Source organism: Oncorhynchus mykiss, chromosome 19 (genome assembly GCF_013265735.2).
Source record: "Oncorhynchus mykiss isolate Arlee chromosome 19, USDA_OmykA_1.1, whole genome shotgun sequence".
NCBI classification, from domain to species: domain Eukaryota; kingdom Metazoa; phylum Chordata; class Actinopteri; order Salmoniformes; family Salmonidae; genus Oncorhynchus; species Oncorhynchus mykiss.
Genome location: NC_048583.1, coordinates 18,005,790 through 18,019,989, shown reverse-complemented (window position 1 = coordinate 18,019,989; position 14,200 = coordinate 18,005,790). Strand labels below are relative to the sequence as shown.

Sequence of the window (14,200 nt, the reverse complement as noted above, 5' to 3'; positions counted from 1 at the left end):
ACATCCCGATATAGCCAATTTTTTTTAAAAAAATTATCAATTGGATAATTATATTTTTGGAATGTCCAGCGATTTTTCCATTTTTTGTTCATTTGTTCCTGTCCCAATACTTTTGGAGCTCACTGTATGTGCTTGCTGGTTGAAATGACTTATCCTTCTGTTCTCTTCTGTTCAAATGTTCTGTTCCGGTTCTGTGACGTGCATGCTTTTCCTTTCAATCCTACTGTCCTACGCTATCCAAACCATGCGTTTTCCCCCGAAATGGAAATAAAATGCATTTTAATTCATTCATTATTTGATTTAGTCATTTTCCTGCCCGACACTCATTCCCTGGATGATGTCACTACCCTGAATGATGTCACTACCCTGAATGATGTCATCGCCCATTACGTATACCAACGTGGTTTGCTCAGGGAGGCCGCAACGCTACAGAACGCTAAGACACAGAATACATTGAGTAGAACAGACGTTCCGCTTTTAATCGTGGAGTATAGACAATCGTGTCAGCTCTGTAATGTTGCATGTCCACCTGCAGCGTTCTGAGTCCTCCCATGGGAGATGTAACGAATAGAGCCAACATGATGTTCTGCATAAAAGACGATCGTGTCAGTTTCTGCACAATGCATTTCTATCTGAGCATGCTGTAACGGTTTCGCCCTTCTGAACGTGCCTCCCGGCGCCGCTGTGCATGTGTCGTCCCATCGCCATGGTAACACTGTTTTGTTGACCCTGACGATAACCCCTGACCCCTGTGCTGTTCCCCCCCCCTCACAGAGCAGGATGCCTCCAGGGGGTACAGCACAACCACCAGCGACGGGGGAGGGGGGCAGACCAGACGAGCCACCCCGGACAGAGAGGTAGCCAAACCAGAACTTTGATTTTCCAGACTAACTTTGAGGCCCCAATATAGCCGAGTGGTGAATGAGACTTGGAAGTATAGCATCGCGAGACCTAGCTAAACCAGTACATTCCAGTGTTTCCCATAGATTATTTATTTACCCGTGGTGGGCACATTAAATCTGCAACATTTTCAATTGAATCCACATTCTTTTAGTTGGGGTCCAAAGAGCTAGACACCCCCCCGTCTATTCAATTCTAGGGGAAACACTGGTACTCCTATTTAGAAGATGTGTTTTATTTTGAACAGTCTTCTGTTTTTCTTCTCTACCTAGTTGTTGATTGATTCAATAAGAATCGTTTCACTGTCCTGATAAGCTTGACATGTCAATAGAATTGTATCATATCTGGTAACACAAGACTGCTCTCTCCCCTTTCTCTATATACCTCCCTCTCTCATCTCTCATCTTCATAGGTCTCCCATAAGCAGATGACCCAACTCATTCTCTTCTCTCTCCTCCATCAGAAACAGCCTGCCAGAGCTATATATGACTTTAAGGCACAGACCACTAAGTGAGTAGAGTGGCTGAATGCAATTGAAATGCACGTGTGTGGCGAGGAGATGCAGGGTACCTTGGCGTGTGCTGCACTGGTTTGGAAGCATGTAGGCTGGGCACGCGCGGCGCTTGAAACAAGACGGCACGCATTTTTCTTTGAGGGGGCCAAAGTTAACCGCAGTTATGGGCAGTGACCTCCATATTTGTTATCTCCAGCCCATTCCAGTGTCTACAAGTGAAAATTGGGATTTGTTATGTTTTTTTGTGTTTTTTTTTTTTTTTTTTTATCAAAAAGATAAATTGGTTTTCTAGGACTCTTCCTCGTATTTCAAAAAAAAAAAAGAAGTTTTTACTATGTCAACGTACAAAATTGCTTGGTTCACATACTGTACTATAGACACTGGTATGGTGCAGTGGGTAAATAATTGTAGGTTAAAAAGCAGTGACTTGCTTACCTTCACATCTTTTAATAATTTCCCTACTTTGAAAAGGCGTGCATGGGCGAGTGTTGCTGCCATTGCTCTTCATACTAAAATGGTGCTTGGCTTAGTCTCTTAGACATCCAGCTTGCCTCCCACAATGTTTCCGGCTTAACACGCCTCGACTTTGGGCTCGAGACTAGTTCCTGGCTGGTTAACAATGTCACATTGACGATTCCGTATGACTCAATGCGTGTTCCCTTTATAACACAGGGCTGCCAACACCCGGGTTTTGGGTTTAATTCCTGCGTGGGCCACATATAATCAATACATGTCATTGGTTGCCGGTTTACCAGACCGGCCCATGGAGACGGTTGTTTTGGGGGTTTAAGAAGCATCTTGCGACCGTTGTTTCAGAGAGCTGACGTTCAAGAAGGGCGACGCGGTCAACATCATCAGACAGATCGACAGCAACTGGTACGAGGGAGAGCACCGCGGACGACTGGGCATCTTCCCCATCTCCTACATAGAGGTAGAGCACATTGAGTGTGTGTGGGGTAAAAGAGAAGCGGGATACCTAGTCGGTTGCACAACTGAATGCATTCAACTGAAATGTCTTTGGCAGTTAACGCATTTTTCCCCTCTGAATCAGTTCTGGAGAGTTGTTGTTGTTGGGGGTTAACAGCCTTGCTCAAGGCAGATTTTTCCACCTTGCGGTCTCTGGGGATTTGAACCAGTGACCTTTCGGTTACTGGCCCAACGCTCTTAACAGCTAGGCTACCTGCCGCCTACCTGTGTGTGTGTGTTTCGGATGATAATGATTATGTTTGTGTGTGTGTTTCAGATGATAATGATTCTGTTTGTGTGTGTGTGTGTTATCATCCAGTTTGCAGTTTAATTGATTACTTCTCTGACCTTTGCTTTCCCCCATCGCTTTCTCCAAACACACACACACACACACACACACACACACAGAAGATGCTGTTGCCAGAGAAACAGCAGCCAATTAGGCCTCCTCCACCAGCACACGTCAAAAAGATCGGGGAGGGGGTGGCCCGTTACAACTTCAACGCTGACACTAACGTGGAACTGTCGCTCCGCAAGGTAAGGAGTGTGTGTGTGTGTGTGTGTGTGCACAAATTTGTGCGTGTTGGTGTGATTTGTGCATGGTTCAATGTGCATATCTGTTCACTGAAGTGTCTTAAATTCCCATATTTGCCTGCGTTGATATGCACATATATCTGTGCGTCTGTCCATGTGTGTTCACCTGCGTATACAATCTGCAGGGTGAGCGGGTAGTCTTGCTGAGACAGGTGGACCAGAACTGGTACGAGGGGAAGATTCCAGACACCAACAAGCAGGGCATCTTCCCCGTGGCCTACATAGACATCGTCAAACGCTCGCCATCCAAGAGCCCTGCCCCCTCCCACCACCCAGACCCACACGGCTACCCCAGCAACAGGACACCGGGCTCCACGCCCGCCAAGGTAGGGACAGAAGAAGAATGATTTTATTGGTCCATAAAAGACTGTAAATGTTGTCTTCTGCTCCAGTATACAATACACACACATACACACATTAGGCTGCAGAGGCTGAAGCAGATGGGAGCCACAGTGCAGCGCCCAATGAGCAGGTCACACATCTGGTGCAGGGTGAAGTTGCCCTTTAGATGCTGATCTTGGGTCAGTTTTGCATTTCTCCCACTAATGGTTAAGGTTAGGATTGGGGGAGGGGAAGCTGATCCTAGATCTGTAACTAGTGTTAAACACTATTCAGCCACCATTGGGACACGCCTCAGGGGAGGGCCCAAACTGGAGTAAGCCAATTGTGACAGTCTGTCTTGGCAGATTTGAATTCTGTTGTGTTTTTATGTCAGTGAGCAACAAGTTGCCGCGCTGTGTACGATGATGTCATATCGCTGAAGCCACCTTTTTAAGTCTTAATCAATCGACACCAAAAAGATACATATAGAAAGCTCTTTTTCCATCAGCAGTTGTCAAAAGGGCTTTAAAGATACCCAGCGTAAAAACCCCAAAGAGTTGTCTTGTCACTTGCACAGTGTCCTCTTTCTGGACGTTGTGTAAAGCCTCTTTCCTAAGCGCTGTAAATGCGTTAGGGATCCGACTACCTCCCCTTTAAGAAACCTACACATGTACCATGCCGTCTCAAGTAGCTGTCGACATGCTGTGGCTTAAAGAGGAAGTCATGTCCACCCTAAGGGATGGCATTACAATGCTAATTGGGATATTTGAGTGTGGATTTACAGTCCCTCCTTGTCCACAGACTGCTTTCACGGTAAGGAAACAAATACCGAAATATGTCAAAATATCCGACCTATCCCTTTAACGGAGAGGCTTCACACAAGTGGACCCAGACGCGTGTAGAACATTTTGAGCCTGGTGAAATATGTGTATGTGCTAGAGCATGACATGAGATGGAGAGAGGGTACTGTTGGGTTTGGATGGCAGAGGGACGAGCAGTGTGGGCGAGTTTGTGTGCATCTCCTCTTTCCCTCAGTCCCTCACACCTTCTCCACTCCTGGTGTGTAAGTTTCCTCTTTTATACCCCTTCTCTCTCTCTCCCTCCCTCCGGAGCCATTCGACAGCTCTCCCACCCCCCCTTACCTCCATCACCACCATCCTCCTCGCTCCACGCCCCCCTCCCCCCACACCCCTCCTCCTGTGAAGACCCGCCGTCTGCAGGCCGCCCCCGGCGAGTGGCTCGTCCTCGGCTCCCCCTCCTCCGATAGCCCCGTATCACCCACGCCGTACCCCATCCCCACGAGCCTCCTCCCTTTCCTGGAAGCTCAAGAACGGAGGGCCACCCCTCCCGCACCGCCCAAACGAGGGCTCACCCCTCCGCCCCGAAACGCATCCAGTCGTCTCGCTGCCTCCATCCCGGCTGTCAAGCAGTGGCTGTTTGACTTAGACTCCCCCCCCTCAGTCCCTCCGTTCTCTCCGCCCCCTCCTCCTGACTTCTCCTCTCCCTCCCCCGTGCTCGACTCCTTCCTGGGATACCTCGAAGACAGGGGCCTAAGAGACAGTGAACAGAACGAACCACTGTCCCTAGCAGGCAGAGGGGGATTCTTCTGCGCTGAACCCGAGCCGGCGGACACTCCCGCAGATTTGTTGCCATGGTACAGGCCAAGTGCTCAGCCAGTATCCCTAGAACTAGAAACAGAACCCCTGTCTCTTCAGCAGCAAGTGGAAGATCCCTATGATCAGTTGTTGTCTATGATCCTGGATCAGCCCATGTATGACAAAGACGGGGGGGAGGTTCTCAGGCCGGCCGTGGAACCCCCGCACGTGGCACTGACCAACGAATCACAGAGCAGGGTTAGCCTCGAGACGGAGTTTCATAGGCCCGTGACTGCACAGCCCATGTCCATCACGCAGGACAGCCAATCAAAAAGGGTGAATAGGAGGACGGCGGGTTCTCAGAGGCCGATGACGTTGTACATTGAGGAAGAGGAGGAAGCTATAGGAGGGGAAGAAGAAGAGGAGGAGGAAGAAGAAAGGAACATTGATGTAGACTGTGGTACTATTACTGTCCACAGAGAGGGACTGAAAACAGAGGTAGCGCATGATGTGTGGACCAGGTTTCAGACTAAGTTGAAACATACACACATGCTTGCTAACACCTAACCCGAGCCAATTCCAAGCAGTTTTACACAGTTTGATAATACATTTAAGATGTACTTATTATAATTCATATATGGATGTATGGAGGCTTTTCAGTCATGAAATGGAATTGACCCTAAACCCCTGTAGTTTCACATCTTGCCTTTTCTGGCTCATTTTACTTGGTAATGCGGAATAATGCTTTGTTAATGAACCTACATTTTGGAATGGTGATTCAGCTCGAGGTTTGACGCTGGGTGTGATTGGTGTCACATTTTCCTTCCCTTCCCAGGCTGATGCCCGCTGTCACAGCACTTTGTGCAACCCGGCACAGTTAGAGCCCATCACCCTCCTCCCTCCCCCCGTCTCTCCTCCCTCCTCACCATCCCCCGCTTTTTACTCTGCCTCACAACCAGCTGAAGCCCTGGCTATCTCTTCTTCCTCTCCTACACTGTCCCGTCTTTCTCCCCCTCCCCGAATCCCCCTCTCCTCCACGCCACAGATTGTGCCACCCTGCTCTCCTCCCCCCACTTCCCTCATCTCTCCCGCTCACCTCTCCTCTCCTTCACCCTCCTCTCCACTTCTCACCTCTCCGCCTCCCACCACCTCACCCCTCCCTACCTCCCGCCCATCCTCTACTCCTCCTCCCCCCACTTCTCACACCCCTCTCGCTTCCTCCCTTTTGGCCTCACATCAACCCATCCCACCCCTGGTCTCCCCTGCTCCCCCCCATCCCTCTCCTCCGACCTCCCCCATCCCTGATACACAACATGCGCTCCCTTTCTCCTCTTCTCCTCCTCCTCCTCCTCCTCTCTCTTCCTCTCCTTCTCCCTCCCCTCCACTCGTCCCCTTTCCAGAGCCCAGGTCCCCTAAGATCAAGGTAAAAAAAGACACTGCAGGTGCTCATATTGTGTTACAACAACTTATAAGAAACGCTAACTCAAATGAACCCTGACGGACTGTGTGTATGTGTGTGTTGTGCCCTAATACATTTGATTTACTCACCTGTTGGACCAGTGAAGTGTGTGTGTGTGTGTGTGTGTGTGTGTGTGTGTGTGTGTGTGTGTGTGTGTGTGTGTGTGTGTGCGCGGCTGTGTGATAACAATGCGTAAATTAGCAGCATGTTGGACTGGTGTCCATGTCTGGTTGCATACGCCCATATGCTCAGTGTATGCCAGTGTTAATATGAGAGAGTGCCAGTGTGTGTACCCAGGCTAGCTTTTTTTTAGATGTATTGTGTGTAGCCTATAAGAGGTGGTATAAATCACCTATGCTGTATAAACGGTGTATGCCTTTGTATGCATGGGAAGACCGCCCTTGCCTAAAGCATGAGTGGCTCAGGAGTTTGCAACCGAAGTGTCTTTGTGTCAAATGACAACGTATTCCCTATAGAATGCACTAACCTTTACCTTTGTAACAAAAAATGGCGCATTATATAGGGAATAGGGTGTCCTTCGGGACAATACCAGTGATTCTCTGTGGTCAAAATGCCTGCTCTTGTTCTTTCTGAAAATGGAGGCTGACGGCCGTCTGTCTTCTTGTTGTTGTCGCATTTCTGGTTCTTTCAGCCTCCCTTTAAGCACGACCTCCTCGCGGTCGACGGTAAACCCCCCCGTAGCCCTGTCGCGACCCGAAGGTCCTGTCTGTCGCCTGTTAGAGGTCGAAGGGTATGGGCGTGACACTAGCAGCTGTGCATTGTGGGGAATGTAGTCTTTGTCCTCTAATAAATACCCTGTTGGCTACCCCTGGATTTCAGTGCATGATATTGTTGGACCACATTGTAGTGCATTTGTTTCTTCGTGGGGGATCGAGCAATGAGATTGGGTGTGTTTTTGTTAAGGAGTGGATACGGGGGTTTATTTGATTCTGTTCTCATCTGAAAGGGGAATGGAGCCAAATGATAAGTGTGACTCTCCAAAGCAGTGGATTTATATCACCATATCAACTGTTTGTCACAGTGTACTTATTTCTCTCTCTCTCTCTCTCTCTCTCTGTCTCTCTATCTCTGTCTCAGAGGTTTGTGCAGGATTCGCTCCATGGTGGAGGAGACCTGTAAGTAACAGTAGAATCTCAAATCAAATCTTCTTTGTCACATACACAGATGTTAATGCGAGTGTAGTGAAATGCTCGTGCTTCTAGTTCCGACAATGCAGTAATAACCAACGAGTAATCTAACCTAACAATTCCACAACTACTACCTTATACACACAAGTGTAAAGGGATGAATAATATGTACATAAATATATATGAATGAGTGATGGTACAGAACGGCATAGGCAAGATGCAGTAGATGGTATCGAGTACAGTATATGCACATGAGATGAGTAATGTAGGGTAGGTGAACATTAAAGTGGCATAGTTTAAAGTGGCTAGTGATACATGTATCTCAATCATTGACACAACAATATTCTTATCATAGGACTGTAACTATGTTGGTTTAGTATTTCCATGGTTGTGGCCCCGTCGGTCGTTCTAGTAATCATCTATCTCTTCAGCAACATCATCTCAGATGTTCTGCATTACATTTATTTCATTTGGAGTCAGGTATGATCTGTCAGCATAGCCCCCTTATCACTTGTACAATCAGCATTATCATCAACATACATTTGACCTGACACTCTCTTTATTCAGAGCAATTAGGGTTAAGTGCCTTGCTCAAGGGCACATTTTTTCCCACATAGTTGTCTCTGGGATTCGAACCAGCGACCTTTCGGTTACTGGTCCAATTAACCGCTAGGCTAACTGCCTACATCAACATCACCCATCGATAATGATCTTATCACAAAGCTATAGTGGTGTGGGCCACGTTTCTCACACAGCCCTGGTTGTGTCCCCCCCCAGGTTCCAGGCCCTGTACAACTATCTGCCCCGTAACGAGGACGAGCTGGAGCTGAAGGAGGGGGACATCGTGGATGTCATGGAGAAGTGCGACGACGGCTGGTTTGTCGGTAAGAGAGAAGAATAAATACTTCACCTTTTCCTCACAGAATTGCAGTACTTGATTGTTAAAAAGCAAAGCTGTTGTCTATTCAGTCATGACAGAAGATCGGAAATAGTTTCAAGGTTATAAGGAGGATCGAAGGGTGCACGCTCTGGTAGGCTGTAGTAGAGGGTTCTTCAACCCTGTCCCTAGAGAGCTACCCTCCTGTAGGTTTTTGCTCCAACCCCAGTCGTGCCTAACCTGATTCATCTCATCAACCAGCTGATTATTAGAATCAGGTGTGCTAGATTAGGATTGGAGTGAACCTAGAGGACAGTAGCTCTGCAGGAACAGGGTTAGAGAGCCCTGCAAGTTAGGAGATTTGCAGCAGTGGATACTGAATCGCATTTATGTTCAACTCTTACCTCACTCTGACCAGTAGGTGGTGCTCGAGTTCCTTGTGTGATCTACTGCCTGTGGCCTGAGTGCAACACACTTCAGCTCCATCCTGAAACAACCGCTAGCCTATAGGCACTTGGGGCGTACATCTAAAAAACTTTGATAAGGATATGAAATGTGGTAATGGTCCCACCTTGCCCTCTGATAGGCAAGCAGGAATTTCTGCCACATTACTTAGCTCTATGCAGTCCTCTCAGATTTACAAATGCCTAGGAGCTATGGGGAAGTGCCTAGGGAGTAGGGGCTAGGGGAAGGGGCTAGGGGAATTCCCTATGGACTATGGGCTAGGGGAAGTGTCTAGGGATTAAGGGCTAGGGGAAGTGCCTAGGGAGTAGGGGCTATGGGAAGGGGCTAGGGGAATTCCCTAGGGGCTAGGGGAAGTGTCTAGGGATTAAGGGCTAGGGGAAGTGCCTAGGGAGTAGGGGCTAGGGGAATTCCCTAGGGACTAGGGGCTAGGGGAAGTGTCTAGGGATTAAGGGCTAGGGGAAGTGCCTAGGGAGTAGGAGTTGTTTCAGAACAGGGCCTTCCTCTCCCACTCTGAAATGTCCACCTAATCCATTTTGACCACTCAGCCAGATACCAAGCGGTGATATTATCCACTAAAGACTGGTTGCACTGAGAATTAATTTGACCCCTTAATTCTAGGTCCTTGTATTTCCTTCCTTCCTCAAAGTCCAGCCATGTTGCAATGGGATTTTTGGGGGGCCTCTGTGAAATCTTACAATTAGCTCGACGAGATCTTTCATTTCCTGATTTGGATGTTGATTACATTGCAGTCTGGTAGGAATGCTACTAACTACACAGACAGCTTCTGAAAAATAAACTTTAGTTTGAATGTACAGTCTTGGGTTTATTTTAATGGTGCAGGGAGTCATTTGTGTTTTTTGCAATAATTGAATACACAATTTAATACAGCAATTCTTTGGATAGTTCCCTCTGCATAGAAGAACCACTGAAATTCTAGAATCAATCACTTCTAGTGGGCTACAGTATGTAAACGGACACCTTTCATTGTTTATTATTATCCTTTATTAAACACATTCTCGCTTACAATTACGACCTATAATGATGTTTTAATGTCACCGTGGATGTCTACATAGTGGAAAATTGGCATCTCTGTTTTTGTGTTTTTAAAAAGGGACTTCCCGACGGAGCAAGCAGTTTGGAACCTTTCCAGGAAACTACGTCAAGAAACTGTAATGATGAATCCGGTCCACCCCCGCACCCTCCTTACTTGGACCCTTCCATCTCTAGCACAACCCATATTGGACACAACCAACCCGGAGTAAAGTTGCCCCCAGACACTGATTTTGGTCAGTTTTGCACTTTCCCCACCAATGGTTAATTTAAGGTTAAGATTGGGGGAGGTGGAGCTGACCCTAGGATGACCTCACTACGACAGGTCATCCAAGAAGCCTTGCTCAAGCATGTGCGACAACGTCACAAAAAAATATTTTGTTTTAGCTCTAACTAGCCAACTCTAAAGGAGACTATTCCACTAATTAAACAATTATTTTCTAAAGGATCGAGAAGCTGTAGAAGAAGATCCATACTTTTGAATTCCTTTCACCTCAGATACTGAAGGAAGGGTAGCCAAACAAGATGGCCACCTTTAAATGTTGACATCTGCTTTTATTTGATTTATTAGATATATTTTAACCCAGTAATGTAATAACTTGCATTGATAAGTTGATTGTGTAACATTCAGAAAGGTCAAATATGGTAAAGATAGAGTTAGAGATGCCAAGTAAACTGCCACTCAGGATTGCCTTGACTTCAACATGTCAGCCATCTTGGTTTTGGACATGTTTTTTTCCCCTTTTTCCTCAGTGTTAAATCAATAGAGAACCCCCCCATAAATGTAATACACCAACACAGGAACACTCACCTATTTCTCTAGTGAAAATGATGATGCATGATACCCGAAAGTGTTGCTGGATACCACGGGATAGGGTAAGATGTGTTTGGAGGCAAATGCATTGCACCGGAAGGCTCTAGATATCTGCCCTCTATGGGCCTACAGTCAATTCCAGTTTCTCATTTTATAGTGTTTGCAAACTCTTATATGGGCGAGTTATTTCAAATGTGGAATCGTCGATATTTTATTTTTTAGCCCTTCTGTTTGAACAATTACAGTACATTTTGTACTTTAGATGGGAAATAATATTTATAGATTTGGGATTTTATTGATCGATGGATTTGGCGATTTATCCTTATTCTCACTTGAAATGAATGAGTAAACTACGGATTTTACACGTGACAGCTAGATTGGATTGTCGATAGGGCTTTAGGAGTTTGATACCGTTGGAAAAACATATGCAAAAGCAACCCGTTTCCCCACTTTTCTTGTATGTGAAGATATTTATAGTGGGAAAAGTATTGAATATTGATAGGACGTCATTTAGATGTCTCCGTCCATAAATATAACTTTGGATAGAGCAACATAAGTTTCTCAGCTTACTTTGTGTACTTTCTTCTAGTTGAAGTGGCCTAAGGTAAAGTGTGCTTTTGGCTCATTTCAACCACAGCAAAATCCCCTTGCCATGTTTAAGATAACGAGACAATAGCCTACATTTGTTCCCAGTCAAGTCTGACATTTACTTTTGTCAATATACAACAAACCTTCAGGTGTCAATAACACAAGCCTCCTTTTTGAAATTGTGTTATTTTATTCTATGACGAGGTTTTCTTTAAGATCGCTGTTGAATACTGTATTAGGAATGACTTAGCTAATGTTGTCGCCACATTCATTGCCTTTGTCCAAATTGTATGTTTTACTTCACTCTAAATGAATATAATCAGATAAGCGGCGTAATTTGAATTATATAGTTATCTTCCTGGCGTTGTTTTTTTTCTCTAGATCATTCTGACGGCGACCTTTTTACTGTCCGGAATGAATGAAACGATTAGTGTCAATGCAATAGCTTGTTACAATGTATTTGAATAACATTTGTTAGGCATACTTTTTGTGTTCAATGAATGTGATTTTAAGAATTTATTTGGCCTTTTTTTCCCGTGTGTAAATGAGTATGTATTCACATAGGAAGGACACTGGCCGCAGAACAATTGTTTAAGCACCTTAATATGTAATTACTTTATTTTTGGTTTCTGTCTTTGGTTGCTTTTGTTCTCGTTTATTTTTCTCACCATCCCCTTTTCATTCACCCTTCCCTGGGTCGTGTTCATTAGGGACCAAACAGAAGAAAGCTGACTACCTGGACATGTCAAATAAGAAATGCAAATGTTCGTGTTCTGTTGCAAACGTTTCCCGTTGCTATCCCTAATGAACACTACCCTGGCATGTGAGAGCACTGCGTGTCTGTTGGTGCTGTTTTTTTTTTTTGTACGTCTTTTGTATGCAGCTGTAAATCGATGACATGATCCACTGCTTTATAAACTCTTATTTTCTCACCCACCATCCGTTTGGGTTGCCTTTTCTCTTTTCTCTCACATTTTCACACCACCTTTTCCTACATCCACCTCAATCGCCCCAAACAGCCATACAGTATGCAAAAAAAAAACAAGTGGGTGGGTTATAGTTATAGTGGGTTACACTACTTTAAGGTGCTCTTTATGAAAGGTACCTTAGTGTAAAGTGGTACCTTGTAGTGTTACAAGGGATACCCGCTCTGGAGATCAAAATGGAGTATAAGGTACGTTACCCGTAATTGAATGAGGATAGAATGTAATGTTTTAAATATTTCTAGTTTGCCTTTGCTACCACTTTCGGGGACTTTAAAGGTTTTGGACTGAAGACGTGGGCTTTTGGAGGATCCCGGCTCACATTGGAGTTGTGTATATTGAATCAGAAAGGGGTGCTACAAGTGCAGATTCTTAGGTTTGTCCGAATGTTAACTCAAGTGGATGCATTGCAATGACATTCTTATTACAAGTCTTTCTACCAGTCTTTCTGCTTTCATTTTACGATTTCTGGGTACTATATTCCTAATAAATTCTGCCTGATAATTTCTGTATTTTTCCCCTCTTTGGAAAGTCTGGTAACAGGCGGACTCCTTTTCTCACTGGTGTGACATGGTTATACAGTAGTTATGTTCTGGTGTGGTCCACGTAGGAATGAATGATGTATGCAATTAAGCTGTATGTATCCACACACAAACAAAAAAAAACATTTGCCCCAGGATACTTCAGCTGGTGACGATCAGGGAGGATAAAGACAAAGGAGCCCTCTGTTGCTGGGTAAATCTGATAGATTTATTGACGGGACAAACAAACAAAAGGCTTATGTTTTCGGCATAAATCGTCTCCCATCGGAGCGTTTTGTTTACAGCTGGGCTGTAGCGCGTTTGGGTATACCTTTGTTCTATTGGTAAACTGTGTGTATGTTCCAGGAAAGGTTCAAGTTCACGCTGCCCCAATATGTTTTGGACTGTATAGTTGGACCAAGACAATTTAAAGTATTCTATGTGAGGTAGGTACGTATTTGGAGACGTGTGTGTACACTCCTTCTACAGACACGCACCATCCCAGACATCCTTTATTTGTGTAGGAGTCAGCTCCTTCCTAAAACCTGTCCCCATGGCAACTGTACAAACAAACCCGGACTGGTACGTCTTGAGGGAGCTATGTTAGTCATTTCAGGAGATCGACGCCGAAGGGAGAATGAACGACTGATATGATGTCATATTTGGGCTTGTTTTTTTTTTTTTTTTTAATGGCCCATCCATTGTTTTGATTGGTTTTCTTCCTCCCCATAGACGTTATGAAAACAGACTTTATGCACACAGGGAGGGCTGACAACTTTATAATAGGTTAGCTTGTCTTGCTTCAATGTTTACTGTGCGCTTATCTAACAGTATAACTTTAGACCGTACCCTCGCCCATACCCGGGCGCGAACCAGGGACCCTCTGCACACATCAACAACAGTCACCCTCGAAGCATCGTTACCCATCGCTCCACAAAAGCCGCGGCCCTCTGCACAGCAAGGGGAACTACTACTTCAAGGTCTCTGAGCAAGTGACGTCACTGATTGAAACGCTATTTAGCGCGCACCGCTAACTAAACTAGCCGTTTCACATCCGTTACACTTACATTGTTGTCATGCACATACACACATAAGAACTGCTTGTGTTTTGACGGATGACTTAATTGCATTATATATTTTGTAACGGTTTCTGTTAGGAGTGCAAGAGATGAAGAACAATTGCCTCCACTAATGGTTATGCAAACGCCTCCGAACTCGTTTCTGTCAAACACTCACGAGAGAGAGCGTGTGTGAGTGAAACGTTAAGAATGGAGATTGGTTCGTGTCCAGATCACAAACAGAAAAATAACCAGAGATCTCAAATTAAATGAAGAGTGCTCTGGGAGCGCTAAATATCAATAGGCCCTGCGCGAGGAGCTGCGCCTGCAGACCAAATAAGGGCAGG

General features: G+C 45.5%; 1 protein-coding gene across 3 annotated transcripts in view; it reads left to right on the top strand.

Moving 5' to 3' along the window:
* Positions 1–12,333, top strand: part of LOC110497456 (sorbin and SH3 domain-containing protein 2) — an 86,873-nt gene extending 74,540 nt beyond the window's left edge. For all 3 annotated transcript variants that reach the window (XM_036954378.1, XM_036954377.1, XM_036954379.1), the window contains 11 exons: positions 775–857; positions 1,313–1,410; positions 2,231–2,345; positions 2,789–2,917; positions 3,100–3,300; positions 4,408–5,388; positions 5,726–6,313; positions 7,002–7,100; positions 7,448–7,485; positions 8,275–8,381; positions 9,951–12,333. In XM_036954378.1, the coding sequence (XP_036810273.1) occupies positions 775–857; positions 1,313–1,410; positions 2,231–2,345; positions 2,789–2,917; positions 3,100–3,300; positions 4,408–5,388; positions 5,726–6,313; positions 7,002–7,100; positions 7,448–7,485; positions 8,275–8,381; positions 9,951–10,012 (2,501 nt within the window). In that variant the 3' untranslated portion in view covers positions 10,013–12,333. The remainder of the gene's footprint in view (positions 1–774; positions 858–1,312; positions 1,411–2,230; positions 2,346–2,788; positions 2,918–3,099; positions 3,301–4,407; positions 5,389–5,725; positions 6,314–7,001; positions 7,101–7,447; positions 7,486–8,274; positions 8,382–9,950) is intronic.
* Positions 12,334–14,200: the final 1,867 nt, after the last annotated feature.